The following is a 27938-nucleotide window of genomic DNA, read 5'->3' on the forward strand; positions in this document are numbered from 1 at the left end:
GCCATCCACAACATCATGCCTTCTGATTAGTCCTCTAGCTTTGAGATCCTAATGCAGAGGCAATCCTTTAATTAACCACCTCATTTAAACTCGGGACACCCTGTGACCAGCCAATAAAAGGTAAAGGCGCCACAGTCTCACATAACAATTATCAGCTTTCCCCTTTGAGGTGACTGGTGGTGATTTAACCTGAAGATCACCACACCACAGGCAAGGGGCAAGGTTGAGAAGGAGGGGCCTACATGAATAACCTCAGCCGGTATGGGAATTGAACCCTCGCTGCTGGTCTTCCCTGCATCTTGAACCAGCTTTCTAGCCAAGTGAGCTAAACCAGGCAGCCAATAACATCGGGGCCAGGTCCAGTTTTGGTCCTGGTGGCAGAAAGACTTAGAGATGCTTTAGAGTTGCATAGATTCCACTCATGGTTACATAATTTTTATCTCTGCTCCAGTTCAGTTTCTAGTCAATTGGAACCCAGGATGTCAATGCTGGGGATTTAGCAATGGTAATGCTGTTGAATGTTAAAAGGGAGGTAAAGAGATAAAGGAAATAGTCTTGTTGTCAAGAGACTGAATGGTAGGAAAGTAGTATTTTTGGATCAGATTTTACAGGAGAAAATGAAAGCACTGAGTGGGACATGGAGATAAATATCCAAAAGGGAACAGTATTAGACAAACGCTAATAATACGAAAACTAGAAGTCACTAGCCTAGGTTTTATACAACATTGAATACTGAACAAGGCTGAGTTAGAAATAGTGAAGGGAAAAAAGTTATTTTGCAAAAGTCTATGCAAATGGAATGCAATGTTCCGGATGGCAGCATATTATGCATATAATATATAGAAATAATAGGATCACGTCAAAAAATAATTTTAAGGCAAGCACTGCCTATTCTGTACAGATTCAAGGTGATCTGGGATCAGATCATACCTTTTTACATCTGCTTTAATTTCATCCTGCATTATAGGCTCCGGGGATTGGCTGTGGGGACGGGGGAGGAGATAAACAGGCATTGGGATAACGATGTCCATTTAACTGCCACCTGTTCCTCCAGATACTGGAAACATGTAAACTATTTGCTGCTGCTATACATTTACATGATTTGCACGCATCCATTGCAAAGCATACTGCTGAGAGGCTCCATTCCACTGCAGAGGGTGCAAAATTATGAAAGGTTAGCATTAGTTCAATTTAGCTATCAGTACATCTGCACCTCCCGCTGCCTGGGGAAGGCGTGCAGCATAATCAAAGACCCTGCTCACCCGGCCTAGTCACTCTTCCAACTTCTCCCAGCAGGCAAGAGATACAAACGTCTGAGAACACACATGAACAGCCTTAAAAACAGCTTCTTCCCCGCTGATGCCAGACTCCGAAACAACCCTCTTATGGATTGACCTGATTAATACTCCACCCCTGTATGCTTCACCTGTTGCCGGTGTTATGTAGTTACGTACCTTGTATTGCCCTATTATATATTTTATTTCATTTCCTTTTCTTTTCATGTAGTTAATGATCTGTTGAGCTGTTCGCAGAAAAATACTTTTCACTGTACCTTGGTACACGTGACAATAAACAAATCCAATCCAATCTAATCCAATCAAAAGCCTGCACCTTGAAAGGGTAGGAACATCTGACTGGGATACATTTTGCAGGTCATTCCAAAAGTTAATTTGACTTGGCACAATATGGTAGAACGTGGGCTCCAGGGGTCTCCGACACAGTACTGGAGGCCTTGATATAGGAGGTATCAAGCAGGAGAGAAGTCCTTTGTCCTCAGGGGTTCTTCAGACACTGCAAAGTCAATTGGAGCAGGGAGCTGCCACAATCATTGCAGCAGTGTATGTTCAACAATGTGGATATAATGCCACAATATGTTCAACAACCTCACACAGATGATCAAAGGCAGTGAATGCATCTTCAAATGCTATATTCCACCAACAGCATTGCTAGCTTCATACAACCCTCAATTCACAACACACATCCCCACCTCCTGGTCCTTTACTCGCCGACCAACATTCACTATCCGCATGATGTCACAGTGGTTAGCACTGATGCCTCTCAGCGCCAGGGACCCGGGTTCAATTCCTGCTTTGGATTGGCTGTGTGGAGTTTGCATGTTCTCCCTGTGTATGCGTGGGTTTCCTTCGGGTGCTCCGAGTTTCCTTCCCGCAGTCCAAATATGTGCAGGTTAGGTGGTTTGGCTGTGCTAAATTGCCCCTTAGTGTCCAAAACTTAGGTGGGGTTATGCGAGTAGGGCAGGGTGATCTTTCAGATGGTCAGTGCCGACCTGATGGGCCGAATGGCCTCCTTCTGCACTGTAGGGATTCTATGAATTATGATTCATACTTCACATTCATAGCTGCACCTTTGGCTCACACTTAGCACAGCTGCAAGCGTCACACCCACATCTCCCAGCTTGCACAGTCAGCCAGCTATTTAACTATGACAGGCACATCACCCAAAGAGATTGTACCATTTGCACTGAGACACTTACATCTCTCTTTAGGGTCACAGTAGAATAGGCACAGGCAGCAGCATTTCACTGGTGGGGAACAAGCATGGTCACATCCTCACTCAGGTGGACAAGATAGCGTCTCCATCATTGGAGAGACGATGATTGAGGCCGTAGATGATGGCAGTGCTGAAACTACTGAAGATGATATATGCTCATCATGCTAACATCAGGAGTAGGCGGTACTGGGGCAGCGCTCTGACATAAAGAGGAGGCGGTCTGTCCCACTGGGCGCCGGGCATGCGCACTGCCGGATCCGCTAAGGGGGCATGCATGCGCGGGAAAACCAGCATTCTTGAAAGCCAGTTGTGGCCGACATTTTTAAAAGCCAGTTGTGGCTGTACGGTTCTTCTCCCGCAATTGGGAATGCCGTGATCAATCGCTCCTTCTGCACTGTATAGATTCTATGGATTCTATGCCATGCCCACCCTGCTGTCTGGCTACAGATCAAATTGTAGGACGTTCACCTCTTTGCTGCCTGTCCTCAATTTCTAAATCATGAGATACTTGTATTACTGCCCCAATTACCAAAGCAGGCGCACAACTTTTCCGACCTCTGTGTCAAGATCCAGGATCACTCTTCTATAAAACGTTTACAAAATTCCTCCAAGAACTCTAAACATGTTCTGCCTAAACCTGCACCAGCAAAGGAAATCCACAAGTTAGATGCTTTGTCCTTTGCATACTGCTAGCGCTGAGATTCCTCATTCAGGTGAACACTGATAGTGATACAGACCAGGCTAGCACAGTCTAAAATGGCAAATTAAGGTGCCTAATCAGAGTTAGAGGCTGTTTACTGTCACAATTAGAATTAGAATTAGAACAGTACAGCACAGAACAGGCCCTTCGGCCCTCGATGTTGTGCCGAGCAATGATCACCCTACTCAACCCCACGTATACCTATCCCAGTAACCCAACAACCTGCATTAACCTTATTTTTTAGGACACTAAGGACAATTTAGCCTAGCCAATCCACCTAACCCGCACATCTTTGGACTGTGGGAGGAAACCGGGGCACCCGGAGGAAACCCACGCACACACGGGGAGGATGTGCAGACTCCGCACAGACAGTGACCCAGCCGAGACAATCTGCCCAGCCTGCTTGCTTCCAGCTCACCCAAAGCACTCTTTGTACAAGCACATTCGCAATTGGAGCACAATGCTCAAGCTGCGTCAAAAGTGGTCCCACCCAACATTTTTAGAGTTTTGGGCTTCAATAGCATCAGTAACAGTTTTGACCTAGTTACTCCACCCTGGACAAGTGCACGGTCAATTCCAGACCCACATGCCCCAGAGTCACAACACAAGTGAATTAACCAATAATCAACCCAGCTCGAACTCACCACCTTGCAACTTAAACAGATATTTCATCATCTGTAAGTATTACATTTATCACTTAGAACTCTTGCATCCTGCCCTATTTGCAGCAGAACCTTCTGGCCACAGATTAGCCTCAGCAGTAACCATAAATCCAAACCTTCAAATGACAAACATATTCATCTTTGTCTTGAAGGGCAACACGGTAGCATAGTGGTTAGCAGAGTTGCTTCACAGCTCCAGGGTCCCAGGTTCGATTCCCAGCTGGTTCACTGTCTGTGCGGAGTCTGCCATTCTCCCCTTGCCTGCGTGGGTTCCCTCCGGGTTCTCCAGTTTCCTCCCATCCTCCCACAGTCCAAAGATGTGCAGGTTAGGTGGATTGGCCATGCTAAATTGCCCATAGTGTCCAAAAATGTTAAGTGGGGGTTACTGGGATCGGGTATATACATGGTCTTCAGTAGGGTGCTCTTTGTAAGGGCTGGTGCAGACTCGATGGGCCAAATCGGCTCCTTCTGCACTGTAATGTCTATGATTCTATAATTCTATTCTATGATTCTAGGTCAAACAATGGAACTTGTAGATGTCAAAGAATTTTGTTGAATTACACAAGGGATATCTTAGTAAATAAACTCTGAAAGGCACAGTTAGGTCAGGAAATTTTCCCCAACCTTTACCATTCCCTCAAGCTTCATTTGGCTCTTTCTGATGTACTTTTCTGTTTGCAATGGATTACATGAGATCCTTCTCCTTTAATAATACGAAAACTAGAAGTCACTAGCCTAGGTTTTATACAACATTGAATACTGAACAAGGCGGAGTTAGAAATAGTGAAGGAAAAAAGTTATTTTGCAAAAGTCTATGCAAATGGAATGCAATGTTCCGGATGTTCAACTCCTTGGTATTGGCATAGTTATCCTGAAACCCAGGACAGTCATATCAGTCAACTATTTAGTTCATGATACTTATCATACCACATTAAGACTTGACGACTATTTCTCCAGAAATTAACAAAATGGTCGGCTTCCCATTCATTAATAGACACTGGACAAGAATGTTGGTGATTTGCCTCATCAATTTACTGTTGAAAAGTATTATTTATACCAGTATTATCTACTTGTCTTCCTGTTCGATTTTCAGCAATTAATCTCCCACTTGTTCTCGTGCTACAGTAAAATTCAGCTTTCTAGCACTCTACCAACCAGAGTTCTGAAGTAGGGTCTGTTTTTTGACTGAATATGTCAAATTCACCAATCATAGTTGTAAGTGGCCTGTCCTCACTCAAGTCTCAATCTTCCATTGCACTGCAGTACCATTTCTCATTGCCATGCTCATTCAATTTGCCCCACTCCCGTATCTCTTGAGATTTCTCTTACTGGATGAAAACATGCAACATACCTTCAAATCTCAGTTAACCGGCATATTTGATTGACCAGCACTACCCATTCCTGGTGGAAGCCGGAGCAGAGACTTCCCTGTAGGTTCTCATGAACCCAATTAAAACTTGCTGGAATCTTAAATCAAAGTTTTTATTTTCCTTAGAATTACAGCCATGCCATCTATAATTTCAGTGTAACAACCTTGTCATTACTGACAGTTGAATGCAACTAACAACAGACAGTATTGATGGCCAGGTGATAAATAGGCAACATACTGTGCCGTGAAGTTTTAAGATGCAGGTCCATAGCTGTGATTCCCCACAGTGAGTTTCAGAATTCAGACAGGTTGAGAGAGAATCACACAGAGAAGGTGAAATGTCTTTATACGGAACAGAGTTGAAAGATGAAGTTAACCAGCACATTCTTTAACCACTTCACATGATCTTTCTTTGACCACTTCACATGGCTCCGGCGTAGGAGGGCAACATATGCTTTCTCTTTCAGTTAATTAGCAAAGAGGAGCAGAGGATCCCAAAGAAGGACATTTTATTTTTTACTGGGTAAAACATAATAACCAGATCTAAGTTATTGAATTGCATGCTGATTTTCTAATGTACATTTAGGTCATGAAATGAATGAATTAATGATTTCACTATCTTCGTTCGCAGATAGAAACAGAAGTAGACCCATTAGCTTTGTTTTGCCTTTCTGAGATCAAGACTCATCTGCATCGTAACTCCATCTACCCAGCTTCATCCTATATCCCTTGATTAAGGGAAACCGAAAGGGTGGCTAGAAATAAACCGTCTCTCCTAGTTGGGGAGTCTAAGGTTAAGGGCATCGTCCGAAGACTGAAGCTAGATCTCACGGAATTGTTACAGTGCAGAAGAAGGCAATTCTGCTCATACTGGCTTTCCAAATGAGAATTATGGCTTGGTGTCATTCTCCTACCTTTTCCCCATACCTTTGCATATCATTTCCATTCAAGTAATCATCCTATTGAATGACTCAATTGAATCTGTCTCCACCATACTTTCAGGCAGTGCATTCCAGACCCAAACACTCGCTTTATGAAAAAGTTTTTTCTTACACTATAGAACCATAGAATTCCTACGGTGTGGAAGGAGGCCATTCGGCCCATCGAGTCTGTACCGGATCCTCTGAAAGAACACTCTACCTAGGCCGACTCCCCTGGCAATCCCTATGACCCCCATCACATTTACTTCTTTTGCAAATCGTGTTAATTTTGTGCGTTTTTGCTCTCAATCCTTTTACGAGCGGAAATGGTTTCTCCATACCTATTCTGTCTAGCCACCTCATGATATTGACCATCTCTATTAAATCTCATTTCAGCCTGCTCTCAAAGGAGAACAGTCCCAATCTTTCCAATCTAGCCTCATAACATAAGCAAAGTTAGGAAACATGAAAAGAGTGGTCACGATATGGAACTCTCACCCCAAAACAGGAGCTGTTGCAAGATCAAGTGTTAATTTAAAATCAGATTGAAAAATTTGTGTTAGCCAAAGGTGTGAGGGAGATGAGGCAAAGACACATGTATGGAGACCGATATATGGAGATAGGTCACTAGTCTGGCATGATCTTACTGCAAGATGGAACAGGCGGGACAAGCTAAATTGTTTTTAACACCCTTCACTAGGAAAAACAATCAATCTCAGATTTAAAATTATAAATTGAGAGATCATCTATTACATTTTGTGGGAAACAGTTCCACTCTTCCACCGCCCGCTGCCTCAGGAAGGCAGCAACATTATCAGAGCCCCCTCTCACCCAGGCATTGCCTTCTTCCAGACACTTCCATCAGGCAGAAGGTACAGAAGTCTGAAGACTCGCACATCCAGACAGAGGTAAAAGCTTCTTCCCCAAAGCTACAAAACTCTTCAAGGACTCTCCCTCAGACTGATCTGTTCCCTGCAAGAACACTATTCACGACGCCCTATGCTGCTCTTGCTCATGTATTTATTTGTTTGGCCACTTGTTCCGCACTGTAACCAATCACTGTCGTTGATGTACCTTTTGTCAAAGTTCTCTGTTGATTATTCTTTTGTCTGCCATGTAATACTGTGTACGCTCCCTCGGCCGCAGAAACATACTTTTCACTGTACTTTGGTACATTTGACAATAAATCAAATCAAATCAAATCAAACCAAACCTTTGTTTTCCCTAACTGCTCCCCTGTGCGGTCCACCTCTGATTTTAAAGTTTAAAAAAAAAAAAATTTAGAGTACCCAATTCATTTTTCCAATTAAGGGACAATTTAGCGTGGCCAATCCACCTAACCAGCACATCTTTGGGTTGTGGGGGTGAGACCCACGCAGACACGAGGAGAATGTGCAAACTCCACACGGACAGTGACCCAGGGTCGGGATTCGAACCTGCCGTAGGCAGCAATGCCAACCACTTTGCCACCGCGCTGCCCTCTGATTTTAAAGTTAATGTTGTATTGTTAACTCGTCTCCTATACCTTGTACTCATCTTTGTCAGGAATAAGACATTCTCATTCTACTGCTGGTTTTCTGGCCATTTTTTAAAAAATATTTTATTTTTAAATATTTTATTCATGGCATTTTCACATAAACAAAAGTAGAAGAAAAATCATATATTATAAATAACCAGCAGGCACCCCCCCCCCCCCCCCCCCCGCTCCCCTAGTATCACCCCTTCCCTCGTCCTGCCTCCCCATTTTAACCCCACTACCCTCCCCTTCCCCCCACCCTTTGTTGACCCCTCAATCCTCCTTCATGAAATCAATAAACAGCTTCCACCTCCGAGTGAACTCATCGACCGACTCCTTCAGGATGAACTTGACGTTCTCCAGCCTCAGGAATTGTGCCAGGTCGCTGACCCACACCTCCGCTTTTGGTGGCTCTGAGTCCCGCCACCCAAGTAAAATCAGTCTCTGGGTTATCAGGGAGACAAAGACCAACACATTGTCCTCTCTCACCCCCCTGGACTCCCAAGTCTTCCGACACCCCGAATATCGCTACCTCTGGACTCGGGGCCACCTTCACCATCAGCCCCTCAGACATTACATACACGAACCAATGCCAGACCCCTTCAGCTTCAGACCTGCCCAAAACATAATCTCTCCCTCAATGTCAACAAAACGAAGGAGATTATCATCGACTTCAGGAAGCGTAATGGAGAACATGCCCCTGTCTACATCAATGGGAACGAAGTAGAAAGGGTCGAGAGCTTCAAGTTTTTAGGTGTACAGATCACCAACAGCCTGTCTTGGTCCCCCCATGCCGACACTATAGTTAAGAAAGCCCACCAATGACTCTACTTTCTCAGAAGACTGAGGAAATTTGGCATGTCAGCTACAACCTTCACCAACTTCTACAGATGCACCATAGAAAGCATTCTTTCTGGTTGTATCACAGCTTGGTATGGAGCCTGCTCTACCCAAGACCGCAGGAAACTACAAAAGGTCGTGAATGTAGCCCAGTCCGTCACGCAAACCAGCCTCCCATCCATTGACTCTATCTACAATTCCCGCTGCCTCATAAAGGCAGCCAGCATAATTAAGGACCCCATGCACCCTGGACCTCCTTCCATCAGGAAAAAGATACCAAAGTTTGAGGTCACGTACCAACCGACTCAAGAACAGCTTCTTCCCTACTGCCATCAGACTTTTGAATGGACCTACCTCGTATTAAGTTGATCTTTTCTCTACACCTTGCCATAACTGTAACATTATATTCTGCAGTCTCTCCTTCCTTCCTTATGTATGGTATGCATTGTTTGTACAGCATGCAAGAAACAATACTTTTCACTGTATACTAATACATGTGACAATAATAAATCAAATCAAATCAAAACATGTAGACATGATTCACGGGCATGCCTGCGCATGACCCATGCCTATCCTCCGCCCCCTCAGAAACCTACTGATCCTTGTTACCGTTATATGTGCGATATGAACTACTTTAAACTGAACTGAACGAGGCTTAGCCTCACACACGATGAGGTCGCATTTACCCTATGCAGCGCCTCAGCCCATGTCCTGGCATCCACCTCCCCTCCCAACTCTTCCTCCCACTTAAGCTTTATGTCCTTCACCAGGGCCCCCTCCCAGTTCATCAACTCCTTGTATACCTCGGACACCTTTCCCTCCCCTATCTCTTCCTTCGACAGTAACATATCCTGCAACCCCAGGATGGCAGCCCAGGAAAGATGGCACATCTCTCTCTACAAAATCCCGGATCTTCAGGGCCCTGAAACCATTCCCCCAGGGCAACCCGTACTCTTCCTTCAAGACCTCCAGCTTGCATATTTCCCCTTAAAAACAAATCGCCAAATCGCACAATCCTTGCCTGCTGCCACCTCTGAAGCCTCGCTCCAAACCCCCATCCAGCACAAACTTATGGTTGTCGCTGATCAGAGCCCACACCGAGGCACTCTTCAGTCTCACATGCTGCCTCCACTGCCCCCACACCCTCAAGCCGACACCACTACTAGGCTCACTGAGTGCCTGGCCTGTGAAAACGGCAGAGGTGCTGACAACAAAGCCCTTCAGCTCTTTCCCCTACACAAAGCTACCTCAATCTGCCCCCACGCTGACTCCTCCTCTATGACCCATTTCCTGACCATGGAAATGTTCCCAGCCAGTAATCGTTCATCATGTTCAGCAACGGCAGCTCGCCCCCCACTTTGCCCCCGCTCCAGAAATGCCCGCCTAACCCACGGGGTTTTCCGCTCACACACAAACCCAAGTTGGGCTTATGCAGCTGCGCCCAGCTCCGTGTCACCTGGATACCCTAGCATCTAAAACATGTCCCTACTGCCTTGAACATCAGCTCCCCTGATCTCCTCCCCTGCCCTTTTGTCTCTTTCCCATATACCCAGAGAACCAGCCAAATTCCTCCACAATCCACATAATGTCCCCAATACTGTCCAATGGGTCCGAAAGTTTTAGCGGCAGGTCCTCCCCATACAGTGACACCCAATGCTCGGCATGTACCACCGCCCCCCCCGCCCAATCCCTCTCTAGTAACCCAATTCCCTAAGCGCCATTACCAGCGGCTTTATCACCAAAGCAAAGAGCAACGGGGAGAATGGGAAGCTATGCCTCGTGCAACCCAAAATATCCTAAACTCCCTGAGTTCGTCGACACACTTGCGACCGGTGCTTTGTATAACACCCGACACAGTCCACAAACACCTGCCCAAAGCCAAACCACCCGAGCACCTCTCTCAGATATTCCCACTCCACCCAATCAAACGCCTTCTCAGTGTCCTTCACCACCACCACTTCCGCCTCCTATCCCTCCGAAGACTTCATAATTACATTGATTCGCCTCCTCACATTTGCCGGCAACTGCCTCCCGTTCACGAAATTCGTTTGATCCTCGCCTATCACCCCCGAACGCAGCCCTGTATTTACGACACCAACACCTTTGCCAACAACTTGGCATCTACGATCAATAACGATATTGTCATAAGCCAGAGTTTAGAAAACTACAAAGTATTTCATGGAGTTTACTGAACCTACAATTTTTAATAGATTTTGGTTATGAGGAGCACAGGGGCCCACTTTCCAGGTGTTATGCAACAGAGATCTTAAGTATTTTGAAACAAAACAATATTTATTCTGTGAATTCAGTTAACATTTTACAAACACACAGTAAATATTTTACCAGCACAACTACCTCCCACAAATACTGAACTCGATTTGTAACCCTTAATAACTTTCTGAACACCCATAAACCAAACACCCTTTTTAATAAAGCAGTACGTATAAATTCTTTACACAAGACAGCTATCACTTTTTAATTATCAAGTGATCAGAACACCTTTTAACATAGAGAGAGAGACAAAATGAACCTTCCTAGTCTGAATTCAGCTTTCAACTGCCTAAAACAAAAATAAAACACAAAGCCACAAACAGCTTCCAGCTCAAAACAAAGTAAAAGCCAGAGACACAACACACCTCCACCCACACAATGATATCACTGCAGCTATTTAATAAACACCCATTTCTTAAAGGTACACTCCCATGACACCTCCCGTCAAGAAGAATAAATAAACCATCAACTTCAAGATGGTTTCATTTTTCACCTTTTCACTTTCCTTTAAGAAACATTGACAGTAAATATAGTTTTGTTTTAACAAAACAAAGCACGCAAACATATATAATAACACAGTCCATGTTAGTTCTTCTTCCTCCAATGAACCTGCTTCGCTTCATCACATTCGTGACAAAGAATCAATCTACACCCCAGCATTCTACCGTAATCCATGTACCTATCCAATAGCCGCTTGAAGGTCCCTAATGTTTACGACTCAACTACTTCCATAGGCAGTGCATTCTATGCCCCCACTAATCTTTGGGTAAAGAACCTACCTCTGACATCCCCCCTATATCTTCCACCATTCACCTTAAATCTATGTCCCCTTGTAATGGTTTGTTCCACTCGGGGAAAAAGTCTCCTGATCATCTCATGAACATCTATCAAGTCGCCCCTCATCTTCCTTCGTTCGAATGAGAAAAGGCCGAGTACCCTGAACCTTTCCTCGTAAGACCTACTCTCCATTCCAGGCAACATCCTGGTAAATCTCCTTTGCACCTTTTCCAAAGCTTCCACATCCTTCCTAAAATGAGGCAGCCAGAACTGCACACAGTACTCCAAATGTGGCCTTACCAAGGTTTTGTACAGCTGCATCATCACCTCACGGCTCTTAAATTCAATCCCTCTGTTAATGAATGCTAGCATACTATAGGCATTCCGCACAGCTCTATCCACTTGAGTGGCAACTTTCAAAGATCTATGAACATAGACCCCAAGATCTCTCTGCTCCTCCACATTGCCAAGAACCCTACCGTTAACGCTGTATTCCACATTCATACTGTCCAAAATGGACAACCTCACACTTTTCAGGATTAAACTCCACCTGCCACTTCTCAGCCCAGCTCTGCATCCTATCGATGTCTCTTTGCAGCCGACAACAGCCCTCCTCACTATTCGCAACTCCACCAAGCGGGGAGCTACACGACCTGGTCCAGGTGAAACAACTCGCAGGTCAGCCATTTTGCCATGAAGCTCGTGGGGGATCATTTCCGGCTCTAAATGCCGTTAAATACAGGCCATAGTCTCGCCTACACGATCGTCGGGAAGTAGTGCCCGATACGGCACTTAGAACATTTCCCATTAAATTGTACCCTATGTCTCACTTTTTTTTGTATCCTATTTTGTTTTCATGTATCTTCATTTTTTTATTTTAATTAGGGTCTCAAAAGTTAGAAGTGACCCGAGTCCCCTTACAGATCCCTGAGAGGGCCTGTCTCTGACTCATCTAACCAACTCCCCTTGACAGTCAACAAAATTACCCTCACTGATTCTCCTCCGACCACATCCTGGGGGTTACCACTTTACAAATATTAACTGGACTAGTTACAAAAATACTATGGCCACAACAGCAGGTCAGAAGCTGAAAATTCTGCAGTGAGTAACTCACCTCTTGACTTTGAAAATCTTGTCCACCATTTACAAGGCACAAGTCAGTAGTGCAATAGAACACTCTCCACTTTCCTAGATGAGTGCTCCTCCAACACTCAAAAATCTCAATAGCCCCCAAGTCACAACAGCTCACTTGATCTGCACTCCAACAACTATGATAAACATTCACTCCCTCCATCACCAGTGGCCATGTCAGCAGTGTGGACCTTCTCTAAGGTACACTGGAGTAACTTGCCAAGATTCCTTCAATAATACCTTCCAAACCAGCAACTTCTACTACCTGGAAAGACATGGGCAGCAGAGGCATGGCAACCCCACCTCCTGAAAGTTCTCCTCCAAACTACATACAATCCTGAGTTGAACTATATTGGCATTCCTCCACTGTTGCTGGGCGAAAATCCTCAAAACTCTGCCTAAACCACTGTGGATGTACCTACATACAAGAACTGCAGCAGTTTAAGAAGTAGCTCAATCTTCTCTGATGGCAACTAGGGGCAGACAGTAAATGTTGGCCTTGTCAGCAACATCCAAAGCCCAAGGTCAAATAGAAATACACAAATGCAGAATGGCTGTGGGTTCCTGTCAACGTCCCAACAAGCTGGCACTTTCTGGCTCTTAACCTGGCATCTGCACAGGAACTCACCTGCCCTGCAGTTAAAATTCAACCCTTTGTCTCCAAAGGTGCAAAATAGGTTTTTGAAATGCATCTGTATGCAAAAACAATATTTTAATAATATGCATCTGTGTGCAAAAACAATATTGTAATATTGTGTCAGAGTGTATTACTGTCAAGTTATCCGCTAACACAATTTTATAAAATCCATTCAGATTCCTACAATTTGTATTGTATGGAACTATTAATAGTTACATTATCTGAAATTGTTGCCATGAGCTGTGTGGTTACTTTTCGATTACTTATTGGAAAATTAGAACATTATGCAATGAAATTTAATAATATTCTGCAGTCATTTTCAAACTTAAGAGTTGCAACCCGCAGATGGGTCACAGGGGGTATTGGGAATGTCGTGGGGCCATGCGTCGCGGCAATCCCGATCCCGGGGCCATGGTTGGCGTCATTTCCAATCATGGGGCCATGCGTCGCGGCGATCCTGATCGGGCTATGCGTTGCGGCAAATCCGAATCGCAGAGCTATGCGTTGCAGCGTTCCAGATCGTGGGAAGCTTTTGAAAATGCCGGCTTGTGACCAACTTTCAGAATGTCGGTAATTCCAAGCAAGTTCATCTGTGTTATACACAGGGAAGCACTGGCACATGAAAGTTTAAAAACTTGAAACCTTTAAAGACATTTGAAGACGAAGCATGGGGAGTTCGAGAATGAACCTCTTGATTTTTTTCAATGGATGCAGTGAGATCTTAAATCATCAGCTGAAGTCATTATCAGAATTGTAGCACTGAATGACAAAGCAAGTGAGATTGTGAAGTCCAAGCACGCTCACCTGTTACATTAAAGGTAAATTAAAATGGTGGATCGTGAAGTTCAGGCAGCGTGGGTCGCAAAGATCGGCCGGCATGGGTCGCAAAGGTCGGCCGGCATGGGTGGCAAGGAAAGGCCATTTGGTAAAATTGGGTTCCGGGCAAAAAGGTTTGAAAAACACTGATATACTGAAGCCTTCTTGTCACATTTTGTGTTGTTTTTTTTTTCCCCCTTCACTGAAGAGACTTTTCGAATGGTTTAGGATTTAAAGATTAGATAATTAAAGAAACTGAATGTTCTCAAGTTTAAAAAGAACAGCCACAGGTCACGGGTTCAAAAACAGCATATTAACACTAGATACGAAAATTTGTAAATGGTCAACTTAATTTATCCAATTATTCAGAATGGTTGTTATTCGATAAATATGACAGAACCTTAAGGGACTAAAAGCTAAACAATTTCCAGACTCTGCAAAAATAGTGGATGCACTGATGATGACATTTTCCTAGATTCTAGAATAGTTTCAGTGAATTCCCAGAGAGAAAATAAACAGGGAACTTCAGGCAGTTATTCTGACATCAGTTATCTGGAAAGTGTTGGAATCTTATTAAGGAAGTCTTAACAATCGACTTAGAAAATCACAGTGTGAATAGGCCAGGATTTTAGAATGGCAAGGTTTTCCTCCCTGCCATCTAATGAGTTAGCAGAGAACACATCCCCGCTGGTACAGACAGCCCCACAGTCATATAATGCTCCAGCACTCATTGGCTGGGGACGGGACTTCAGCCAAACACTCAGGAGTAAAGCCTGCCTCAGACAGTTACTGGTCAATTTGGTTGGCTTGTCGCTCTCTAGTACCTGCAGTGTCAGAAGCTGAAGTAGACAGAACTGGCAGTGCAAGCAGTCCCCGGAGCCTCAGTCTTCAGAGTCCAGGACCAGGTAAGTTTTGGTGATACAGGGCAGAGTAGGAAGGTGATGCCCAGGTGGTGGGCAGAGTGGCGTGAGAATGTTGTTGGAGAGGCCAGTGGGAGGAGAGAATGCCCGCAAGGGACAGTCCTTTTTGGTGGTGGTGGTGGGGCGGGGTGCCTGATGTTAAAAGGAGGCTGTTGATGAAGGTACTGCCCACCACCTCCACCAACCTGCACTCGGCATTTACAGGGTTGCTTTTCTGGCTTTCTCCCTGCTCTGAACTCCTCCCACCAATCTGAGAGTTGAGGCTGGGTGGGAAATAGCTGATATATGATGAGTAGAATAAAGAATAAAGAACATTACAACACAGGAACAGGCCTTGCAGTCCACCGAACCTGCACTAATTCAGATTCCTTTTTTCGACTGTTATGGGAGAGGTGCTTTCAGAACACCAAAATGTATCATGGAGTTCAACCAACCCCCACCTTTAATGGATTGTTACTTTTGAAGCACACGGCTTGTTCCCCAGGTGTAGTATTACAATTATGGACACATGGTTTTTAAAACAAAACAATGTTTATTCCATGAGCTCAAATTAACCTTTTTAAATAAAAATTGGATCTCTTAACGCCCCTTACTTCAAAGATAACCCCAAAAATAATACAACACTACCCAATCCTGCAAACTGTTCTTTTACAGATCCAAAAGACTTTAAAAATCCTTCAAACAGAAGCACATTAGATTTATATTCAATACTGAGACCTTTTTACAATTCCAATTTCACCAAAGGATTAAGAGATAGTCCTTCATCGCAGAGATCACCAGCGATGCAGCTCACAGCCACACCAAAGCTTTCTTCAAACTGAAACTAAAACTTCCAAAAAGCAGAAGTGAGCTCAACTCCCCCCAGCCCCCCCCCCCCCTTCCCCCGTGACATCACTTCAGTAATATAATCAGCTTCATTTCTTAAAGGTACATTTCTTAAACATCCAATTCTTAAAGGCACTCTCACATGACAAGACCTACAATTTATTGCCCAAACGATCTGTATCCCTCCATTCCGACCCGTTCATGTGTCTAGCAAGATATTTCTTAAAGGTTGTTATCATGTCTGCCTCCACCACCTCCACTGGCTAGGGTTCCAGACACGTACCACCCTCTGCATGAAAAACTTTCCCCGCACATCTCCCCTAAACTTGCCCCCTCTCACCTTGAATCTGTGTCCCCTTGTAATTGAGTCTTCCACCTGGGAAAAAGCTTCTGATTATTCACCTGTCTATATCTCTTGTGATTTTGTACACCTCAATCAGGTCTCCCCTCAGCCTCTGTTTTTCCAACAAAAACAATCTGCGTTTATTCAACCTCTCCTCATAGCTCCCACCATCCAGACCAGGCAACATCCTGGTAAATCGCCTTTGCACTCTCTCCAAAGCATCCACATCCTTCTGGTAGTGCGGTGAACAGAACTGCATGCAATATTCCAAATGTGGCCAAACTAAAGTTTTAAACAGCTGTGACATGACCTGCCAACTCTTGTACTCAATGTCCCAGCCGACGACGGCAAACATGCCAAATGCCTTCATGACGACTTTAGTCACTTGCATTGCCACTTTCATGGAACTATGGATCTGAATGCCCAGATCGCTCTGTATGTTAATGCTCGTAAGGGTTCTACCATTTACATTATAATTCACACGTGAATTTGATTTTCCAAAATGCACCACCTCGCATTTGTCAGAATTGAACTCCACCAGCCATTTCTCTGCCCAACTCTCCAATCTATCTATATTCTGCTGCATTCTCTGACAGTCCACTTCACTATCTGCAACTCCACCTATTTTAGTGCCATCTGTAAACTTGCTAATCAGACCACATACGAGATCATGTATATATATATAAATATATATATTACAAACAACAGTGGTCCCAGGACTGATCCCTGTGGAACACCACTAGTTACAGATCTCCATTCTGAAAAACTCTCTGTCTCCTGTTACCAAGCCAGTTCTTTATCCAGCTCGCTAGCCCATCCCGAATCCCATGCAACTTTACCTTTTGTACCAGTCTGCCACGCGGGCCCTTGTTAAAAGCCTTATTAAAGTCTATGTAGACGACATCCACAGCCTTTCCCACATAAATTAATTTTGTCACCTCTTCAAAACAATCTATCAGGTAGGTACAAAATGACCTTCCCTGCACAAAACCATATTGCCTATCACTAACAAATCCATTTGCTTCCAAATGTGAATAAATCCTGTCCCTCAGTATCTTCGCCAACACTTCCCGACCACTAACGTCAGGCTCACCGACCAATAATTGCCTGGATTATCCCTGCTTCCCTTCTTAAGTAAAGGACAACATTGGCTATTCTCCAGTCCTCTGGAACCTTGCCTGTGGCCAAAGATGATGCAAAGATATCTGTTAAGGGCCCAGCTATATCCTCTCTTGCCTCGAACAGTAACCTGGAATGTATCCCATCCGGCCCAGGGTAATTGGTTACATAAGCCTATTAATTGGGGCAAGGACCGCCAGCTGGCCATGGCCCCGACCATCCCACAGTAAACTTACTAAGAGGTCGGGGTGGAGAAAACCAGTGGAAAGACCATCCCATCCAAGAAATGTTATGGCCACCCGTCCGCTGACAAAACTGCTGGCAGGAGGACGTAAAAAACAGGTTTACAAAAGGAAATTGTGTTAGACAAACATATTAGAGTTCTTTTGAGAACATAACTAGTTGTGCAAATAAAGGGGAGCCAGTAGATGTCGTGCTCTACATTCATCATGTAGAACTGGTTGATAGCCACAGAACATAACAAAATCCATACCTGTTGAAATACATCTGCTCCCTCATCATAGTCCACCACAGTGAAGAACAACTTATTAGAAAAGGCAGATGAATATCGCCACGAGTTTGCCAGCACCTGGTATTCTTCATTCGCCTGTCTGCAGAACATAAAATACAATGCATAAAAATAAACTCGCAGAATGAAGACATTAATTTATTGTATGACCACCTAAACTACATATTCCTTGTTCAGCAAACTCAGTAAGTTGACAGTAGTCATAACAACTTGAATGTATTTATAGTCACACCTATAAGGATGTCATCCATGAACTTAATCAATCAACAAATATTAAAATTACCTAATAGGAGTGAAACACATTTGTAAATTATTTCAGTCGCTATATTATGCCTGTTTTTATTCACTGACGGTGTGTGAGCTTTGTTAACAAAGTCAGCATGTATTTCCCTTCCCTAATAACCCACAAAGGACATGATGGATTTCCTTCTTCAACTAATGTAGTCGAAGCAGTTTAGATACACCCAGCGTGTTAGGGAGTAAGATCCAGATTTTGACCCAGCAACAGTGAAAGAATGGCAGGGGGGCACAGTGATTCGCACTGTTGCTTCACAGCGCCAGGGACCCGGGTTTGACTCCCGCTTGGGTCACTGTCTGTGCAGCTTCTGAATGTTCTCCCATCTCTGGTTTCCTCACATGAGCCCTGAGCAACGTGCTTGTTAGGTGAATTAGACATTCTGAATTCCTCCTTAGTGTACCTGAACAGGCGACGGAGTGTGATGACTAGGGGATTTACACAGTAACTTAATTGCAGTGTTAATGTAAGCCTGCTTTTGACACTAATAAAGATTATTATTATATAGCCAAGTCAGGATAATGTCCTGAATGTCTGAGACCCTTGTCCTTCCAAGTGGTAGCAGTTACAGTGGTAGCAGTTAAGAACCTTGAATGTTACTGCAGTGCCTTTTGTAGATTATACACGCTGTAGAGACTGAAGAATCCTGCTTCGGAAACCATAAAGTAGGCTTTGTAGTCTTGAGTATATTAACAGAAAGTCTTTTTTTACACCTCACAACAATATGCATATATACAGGAGAGGGTACATGTATGGAGCTTAATCCATCCTAGGTCTTTATATATCTTTGTCCATCTGAAGCCTGACCCTGACCCTGGGTCATATGCCTGCTTACATTACAGTGTGGGCAGCATGGTACTCATTCCCACATTAATCCTGGCTGTACCAGACTCTACGACAACAGCAGTGGAGAGTGTGGATATTTAAAATGATGAATCAATCAAGCAGGCTGCTTTTTCCTGCATGTTCTTGAATGTTCCTGGAGTAGCACTTAGGGCAGCACGGTAGCATGGTGGTTAGCATAAATGCTTCACAGCTCCAGGGTCCCAGGTTCGATTCCCGGCTGGGTCACTGTCTGTGTGCAGTCTGCACGTCCTCCCCGTGTGTGCGTGGGTTTCCTCCGGGTGCTCCGGTTTCCTCCCACAGTCCAAAGGTGTGCGGGTTAGGTGGATTGGCCATGCTAAATTGCCCGTAGTGTCCTAAAAAGTAAGGTTAAGGGGGGGTTGTTGGGTTACGGGTATAGGGTGGATACGTGGGTTTGAGTAGGGTGATCATTGCTCGGCACAACATCGAGGGCCGAAGGGCCTGTTCTGTGCTGTACTGTTCTATGTTCTATGTTCATTCAGGTACGTAGAGGGAATTCCATAACATAGAAACACAATTCAATGAATCCTCTCGCGAGATTTCCGATGCTCTGAACACCTTGCAAGCGCTAACGAGATCTCACAAGACATAGTGATCTCGATCTTGCCCAATTTGGGCTTAATCCAGTTGTATGTATTTAAGGAAGCCATTAGGCACATTTAAACATGTCATCGTCCAATTCACCCGAGGCCCGGGAATGAATGCCCAAACCTGGGAGACCTCTCTATGGCGCTGTTTAGCATTGGTCCACATCAACGTGAACAAGGCATAATGGTTGCTGGCGGGGGGCCTCCCAGGCTATCAGGGGCCCCTGGATGCTCGGGCTCTAAGCAGGTGGTACCCTGGCACTCTTGCAGCGACCCAGGCACCTTAGCACTTCCAGCCTGACATTTGGTACTGCCAACCTAGAACAGCCAGGGTGCCCAGGATGCACTGGCAGGCTGGCAGGGATACTGATAAGGTGACAGGCTGGCAGTGCCAAGGTGCCTGGGTTCCAGGCTACCCATGCCAGGGAATGGGCCCAGGGGTGCCCTGCTCTTATGAGGTGGGGTGAGGGGTTGCTCGAGGACCCTCTAAGAACTAAGTTGGTGCAGTGGGGGGCGGGGAAGGGGGGGTTGGAGTTGAGAGTGGTCCTGGGGGGGTCGAGAGAATTGCCGCCCTGATCTGGTCAGTGCAGGAAATGAAATCAGTGTGGCCTCAGCAGGTCGGTCCTGACCAAGGCCAAGAAAACAACAGAGTCCCGTTTCGTAGTAGGGTCTTTTTCGGCAATACGTTCCCAAAAAGGGACTCTGTCTTTTGGGCTTTAAATTCCGCCCACAGAAAATAGAAGCAGGAGGAGGCCATTCAGCCCTTGGAGCCTGCTCCGCCATTCGTTATGATCATGGCTGATCATCCAATTCAAGGTGTGATTTTACAGTCTCTTGAGCGAGAGCGCAACACGGTCGTTAGGCCGCGACCATGGGCAGCACGGTAGCATTGTGGATAGCACAATAGCTTCACAGCTCCAGGGTCCGAGGTTCGATTCCGGCTTGGGTTACTGTCTGTGTGGAGTCTGCACATCCTCCCCGTGTGTCCGTGGGTTTCCTCCGGGTGCTCCGGTTTCCTCCCACAGTCCAAAAATGTGCAGGTCAGGTGGATTGGCTATGATAAATTGCCCTTAGTGTCCAAAATTGCCCTTAGTGTTGGGTAGGGTTACTGGGTTATGGGGATAGGGTGGAGGTGTTGACCTTGGGTAGGGTGCTCTTTCCAAGAGCCGGTGCAGACTCGATGGGCCGAATGGCCTCCTTCTGCATTGTAAATTCTATGACAAATTCTATGTTAGGTTCTGGGAAACACCAAAATTGGGAACCACGCTGGTCATCAATCGGTTTGCAATCTAACCGGCCCACTCCCTTTGTCGAAATCAAGATCCTGCCCTTGCGTGGCGAGAAACCAATAATCACCACTTAAAGCCAATATCCTTACAATTAATTGGAACAACCCCCTATCTAAGCACCTCCTGTGATCTAAGTGCCTCCCCAGAAAGTGGTCACTCAGGCACCGATTAGCATACCTTTTTAAAAACATAAAGCTGGCGGAATGGCTGCTGCGGGGATCCAAGGAGGTGAGTAGCCATCTTCGAAACAAGGCAATCAACCTGGGGCACTTGGGTTGCCACCCCAGTATTTAGGGAGGGGGGGCGTTGGGGGATGATGTTGAGCCCCTGTGGTGGGGAATCCTTGGTTGGGGGGAGTGGGTCATTGGTGGTGTGTGTGTGTGTGTGTGTGTGTATGTATGTGGGGGGGGGTCGCCCCTGAGCTGCGGGGGAGTGTCTCAGCGCCCACGGGTCTGCCATGCCACCCGCTGGACTGTGTGTACCTATAGTAGGAGCAACCTCAGCCCATGGCTGAGTGACCCACTGACCACCCATAACTCCCACTGACCGTGGAGGCCTCTTACTGCGTGGCTGATGGTTTCTAACAGGGAATTGGCAATCAATAGTTAAGTGAGCATTTCACACTTCCTAAGTGGATTCCCATGGGTAGGCATGCCATGTCGAGCACGTGGTAGCTATTGTCTAGAATCCCAATCAGGCCGTGATGCCTGGACACTGTGGCTGAAAACTGCAGGAAGCAGCACCATAGATGCAGCAGCCAACATCCGAACACTCAGGAGCTGGGCCCAACACTGGGGACGTTTCAGTGCGAGAAATTGGGTGTGCGCACCCGGGAGGGGACCAGCGCCCGGTCCAGGTAATGTTACATGCTGGTGTCTACAGTACAGGGACCCCCGATGACACCAGGGTTTGTGGTCAAGGCATAATGGATAGCAGGGGATTTGGGGTAGAGGGGAGGTGGGGGGAGCAATGGTGAATGGAGGGCCCTGGGGTGGAAGACACTACTGGTTCTCAGTCTCTCACTCTCTCCAATTCCTTACAGATATTACATGGGATGGATGATATCTTGGACCCTGTGGAGGCTGCCCTTGTGGTGCTGCTGGCAGACCAAAGATGTGCAGGTTAGGTGGATGGACCATGCTAAATTGCCCTTAAGTTAGGTGGGGTTACGGAGAAAGGATGGAGACATGGGTTTAAATAGTGTGTTCTTTCCAAGAGCCGGTGTAGACTCGATGGGCTGAATGGCCTCCTTCTGCACTGCAAATTCTATGATTGCACCAGGCACTGGAGAAGGCAGCAGTAATGTCAACAGAGGCTCGAGGAAGTGGCCCATGTGCAGGGCCCTGCCCCACACCCTGAGGATCCAGCCACCCATAAGGCCAGGGAGGGACACAGAAGGGAAGTCCAGCGACGGCCCAAGGTCTTTAGGACAAATGACGGACAGCGTCTGCTGCAGGAGGCTCCACCTTAACAAGGGTACATTACGGCATCTGTGCCATGTCCTTACGGACTTGGCACCACACGGAGGAGGGGGATACGCATTCCTGGTGGCCATCAAGGTTAACGCAACCTTGAAATTTACAGCCTCAGGATCATTCCAGGGCTCGAGCAGGGACTTGTGCGGCATCTCACAAGCTACAGCCCACAAGTGCATCCATAAAGTCACGGATGCCATGTGTGCCCAGGCAGCAAACTATACAAACTTTGACATGGACCAAGCCCAACAGGATGCCCGGGAAGCAGGGTTTTCTGCCATCGATTGGATGCCCTAGGTCCAGGTGGTAATAGATAGCAAGCATGTCACCTTGAGTGCACCAGGTTGTTGGGAGTTCCCTACATCAACAGGAAGGGTTCCACTGCCTGAACGTCCAGCTTGTGTGTGACCACCAAATGAAGATCTTGCATGTGTGTGCATGCTCCCCAGGGAGTGTGCACGACAGCTACATCCTGGGGCAGTTGGACATGCCTGATCTCTTCGAGGACCACTACATTATGACTGGTTGTCTCTTGGGAGATAAAGGGTACCCGTTGAGGACCTGGCAAATGACACCAGTACGGAGGCTGGTGACCGATGCGGAGGTCCGATACAACAACGCGCATGAGGCCACCCAGGCTAACATTGAGCATTGCATTGGACTCCTCAAAATGCCACGACCGCCAAACTTGGGAACTTGGGAGGCTGGGGCAGTGGATTGGTGGTCACCTCCAGAAGTAAGTGCCAGTGGCATCATACTTCTCGGGTGCAATGGATTTGAATGCTGTACGTTTGTGTCTCCAACTGCTTCTAGCCCCCCCAATGGTGCATTTCTCAAATCTTTCTGATGTTATCACAATGATAATAATAATAATCTTTATTACTGTCACAAGAAGGCTTACATTAACACTGCAACGAAGTTACTGTGAAAAGCCCCTTGTCGTCACATTCCGGCGGCTGTTTGGCACATAGAGGGAGAATTCAGAATGTCCAATTCATCTAATAGGCACGTCTTTTGAGACTTGTGGGAGGAAAACGGAGCACTCGGAGGAAACCCACGCAGACATGGGGAGAACGTACAGACAGTGACCCAAGCGGGTATCGAACCTGGAACCCTGGCCTAACCACTGTGCTACATCTTTCCCAATATTTTCTTACCATAACTTCTAAACCATGGGCCACCTGAGGAATCTGTTATTTGTCACAGGACATAAAAATAAATATGAAGGAGAGTGTTTTTAAGTTTTCAAAAATGTGAAATGACGTAGCCTCAGGAATGTCAGGCTAATTAACTACTAGCAAACAGAGAACTTGCAGTGGAATACTGTTTGTGGATGTCGGCTCTATCTTGTGGCATGCTGAGCCTGTCTGCAGGTCAGTTTGCTGGAGGCAGAACGTTTCATGTCTGAAACCAAACTGATGAGCAAACAGTCTGATCAATCTAGTTCATTGGGAAAAGTCCTGGGCGGGATTCTCTCTCTAGCAATGCCAGAATCAGGAAATGGGCAGAGAATCGCACGTCAGCCGGAAATGGTGGCTGGCGCCAGGCGCCTGACAAAATGCACTGCTCCGGTGCTTCGACAGTGCGCCAATACATTCTACTCCATATGTACAGTAAATGCAATTGGCATATCATTAACGGGCCCAACCCGGTATCTCCGGGGCTTCTGTGATGCTCCGCCTCTGTCAGGAAGAATTACCGACAGCGAGTTTCAGTTTACCATACAATTTATAGTGCAGGAGGCAATTCAGCCCATTGAATCTGCACCAGCCCTTGGAAAGAGCACGCCACTTAAGCCCATGCCTCCATCCCGTCCCCATAATCCTTTAACCCCACCTAACCAGTTTTTGTACACAAAAGGAAATTTATCATGGCCAATCCACGTAACCCGCACATCTTTGGCTGTGGGAGGAAACTGGAGCACTCGGAGGAAACCCACGCAGATATGGGGAGAACATGCAGACTCCACACAAATGGTGAGCGAACCTGGGACCCTGAAGCTTTGAAGAAACTGTGCTAACCACTGTACTATTGTGCTGCTCTTATGGTTTTAAAAATCAGGAAACGGGCGCCATGGCTGCTTAGAGAGAGACAACATAGGACATATTCCCAGAGGCACAATCATGGGATGCCGGCAGGGCTGGCTGGGACTGTGGTTGGGGGGAGGGGGTGGTGTCCGCCAGGGCTGCGGGGGTTTAGCGGGGCAGTGACAGGGGGTTAGCAGTGGACCGGGCGGTGTACAGGCACGGACTGCCATCTTGCTGCTCACCCCACTAACCGTCACCGTAGCATGTGGTCGCGCAGAATGACACTCGCCGCATGGATGCCCCCACCTACCCCCCATCCTCAAACTCTCCCTCCACCCACCAACCCCCCTCGCAATCCCTCAATCCTCCCCACCTCCGCCCCATCAACACCTCCCATCAACAACCAAACGGCACCTGCTAGGGGGGCATCATGTGCCCCACATACGGGGAATGCCCACGGTGACCCCTAAAGGGCACTGGATTGGGGCCGCTGAACGTACCACTGGCAGGGACAGGTGCTACCAGCAGGGACTGTGCCAGGCACCAAAGGGGCCGGCCAGGGGTGCGGTGAGGAAGGCAGAGAGCCGGGGGAACGGCCGGGGATGGGTGTGTGGATCGGCGGGGGAAGAATGCCAGAGGGGGACATGCAGGGGTTGGGGCTTCAGTGCAGGCCGGGTCACCTTGTAGCCCGGTATCCAGCAGGCCTCCAACTCAGGGTCAGCAAACCGGGGTGCCACTCTCCGCATTGCCATCCTGTTGGCTGTGATGAGTGTGTGGGGAGTGGAATGCTAATGTGCGGCCCCAGCTTGTCAGCCTCTCCAGTGGCAATCCCGACCCTGGCAAATCGGACACCGTTTTTCATTGGAATCGATTGTGTTCCACGTGTCACCGGTGCGCGCCCATTAACGGATCCTGAATTGCTCCAGTGCCAATTTGCTTGTCGTGTAAGTCCATTGATTCAGTCCGTGGGTCAACACTTTGTTTCTGAAAGGGGGAATCCCACCTCTGTTTCTGAAATTTACTTACTTATGCCAGGAAATTTCTACACCATCTGTTCTTCTTTAAAACAGGACAATAACTAGTTCTAAGAAAGAATTTTGGATTTTTCTCAGATTCATTAAATCTGACTGCTCTGTCTGATAAAGCTGGTAATTTAGCAGCTGAACAGGTTCTATGTTGCTGACACAACCTTATAAGCTACATTATTCATAATTAGTTCAAAAGCCTTTTTGCTATATCATAAAATTACTTTTCTTTTTGTACAAATTGTACAAATGTTAATATAGCAATGTCAACCACGAGCAAGTGAAGTGGTTTTAGAGAGCCTTTTTTCCATCAGCATCAAAGAACAACAAAGAACAAAGAAACAGCACAGGAACAGGCCCTTCGGCACTCCAAGCCTTTGCCGACCATGCTGCCCATCTATACTAAAATCTTCTACACTTCCGGGGTCCGTATCCTTCTATTCCCATCCTATTCATGGATTTGTAAAGATGCCCCTTAAACGTCACTGCCGTCACCTCGTTTGGCAGCGAGTTCCAGACACCAACTACACTCTGTGTTAAAAAACGTGCCTCGTACATTTCTAAATCTTGCCCCTCGCACCTTAAACCTATGCCCCCTAGTAATTGATCCCTCTATCCTGGGAAAAAGCCTCTGACTATCCACTCTGTCTATGCCCCTCATAATTTTGTAGACCTCTATCAGATCGCCCATCAACCTCCGTCGTTCTAGTGAGAACAAACAGAGTTTATTCAACCGCTCCTCATAGCTGATACCTTCCATACCAGGCAACGTCCTTGTAAATCTCTTCTGCACCCTCTCTAAAGCCTCCACATTCTTCTGGTAGTGTGGCGACCAGAAATAAACACTATACTCCAAATGTGGCCTAACTAAGGTTCTATACAGCTGCAACATGACTTGCCAATTCTTATACTCAATGCCCCGGCCAATGAAGGCAAGCATGCCGCATGCCTTCTTGACTACCTTCACCACCTGTGTTGCCCCTTTCAGTGACCTGTGGACCAGTACACCTAGATCTCTCTGACTGTCAATACTCTTGAGGGATCAACCATTCACTGTATATTCCCTACCTGCATTAGACCTTCCAAAATGCATTACCTCACATTTGTCCTGCCAAAGTCTCCAAACGATCTAAATCCTGCTGTATCCTCGGACAGTCCTCATCGTTATCCACAATTCCACCAACCTTTGTGTCATCTGCAAACTTACTAATCAGACCAGTTACATTTTCCTCCAAATCATTTATAAATACGATGAACAGCAAAGGTTCCAGCACTGATCTCTGCGGAACACCACTAGTCACAGCCCTCCAATCAGAAAATCACCCTTCCATTGCTACTCTCTGCCTTCTATGACCTAGCCAGTTCTGTATCCATCTTGCCAGTTCACCCTTGATCCCGTGTGACTTCACCTTTTGTACCAGTCTGCCATGAGGGACCTTGTCAAAGGCCTTACTGAAGTCCATATAGACAACATCCACTGCCCTACCTGCATCAATCATCTTTGTGACCTCTTCGAAAAACTCTATCAAGTTAGTGAGACACGACCGCCCCTTCACAAAACCGTGCTGCCTCTCGCTAATACGTCCATTTGCTTCCAAATGGGAGTAGATCCTGTCTCGAACAATTCTCTCCAGTAATTTCTCTACCACTGACGTAAGGCTCACTGGCCTGTCGTTCCCTGGATTATCCTTGCTACCCTTCTTAAACAAAGGAACAACATTGGCTATTCTCCAGTCCTCCGGGACATTACCTGAAGACAGTGAGGATCCAAAGATTTCTGTCAAGGCCTCAGCAATTTCCTCTCTACCCTCCTTCAGTATTCTGGGGTAGATCCCATCAGGCCCTGGGGACTAATCTACCTTAATATTTTTCAAGACGCCCAACGCCTCGTCTTTTTGGATCTCAATGTTACACAGACTACCTACACACCCTTCTCCAGACTCAGCATCCACCAATTCCTTCTCTTTGGTGAATACTGATGCAAAATATTCAGTTAGTACCCCGCCCATTTCCTCTGGCTCCACACATAGATTCCCTTGCCTGTCCTTCACTGGGCCCCCCCTTTCCCTGGCTACCCTCTTGCTTTTTATGTACATGTAAAAAGCCTTGGGATTTTCCTTAACCCTATTTGCCAATGACTTTTCCTGACCCCTTTTAGCCATCCTGACTCCTTGCTTAAGTTCCTTCCTACTTTCTTTATATTCCACACAGGCTTTGTCTCTACCCAGCCTTCTAGCCCTGACAAATGGCTCCTTTTTCTTTTTGACGAGGCCTACAATATCTCTCGTTATCCTTGGTTCCCGAAATTTGACGTATTTATCCTTCTTCCACACGAACATGCCGGTCCTGAATTCCTTTCAACTGACATTTGAAAGCCTCCCACATGTCAGATCTTGATTTACCCTCAAACATCAGCCCCAAATCTAGGTTCTTCAGTTCCCGCCTAATAGTGTTATAATTAGCCTTCCCCCAATTTAGCACATTCACCCT

The 27938-nt window shown here is 46.3% G+C and overlaps 1 protein-coding gene across 2 annotated transcripts in view; it reads right to left on the reverse strand.

Annotated features, from left to right (window-relative positions):
• tusc3 (tumor suppressor candidate 3) overlaps nucleotides 1–27938 on the reverse strand; it is a 627392-nt gene that overhangs the window by 356190 nt on the left and 243264 nt on the right. For both annotated transcript variants that reach the window (XM_038791119.1, XM_038791118.1), the window contains exon 3: nucleotides 17851–17968. In XM_038791119.1, coding sequence (XP_038647047.1) covers nucleotides 17851–17968 — 118 coding nt within the window. The remainder of the gene's footprint in view (nucleotides 1–17850; nucleotides 17969–27938) is intronic.

The sequence above is a fragment of the Scyliorhinus canicula genome, chromosome 3 (assembly GCF_902713615.1).
Source record: "Scyliorhinus canicula chromosome 3, sScyCan1.1, whole genome shotgun sequence".
Taxonomy (NCBI): domain Eukaryota; kingdom Metazoa; phylum Chordata; class Chondrichthyes; order Carcharhiniformes; family Scyliorhinidae; genus Scyliorhinus; species Scyliorhinus canicula.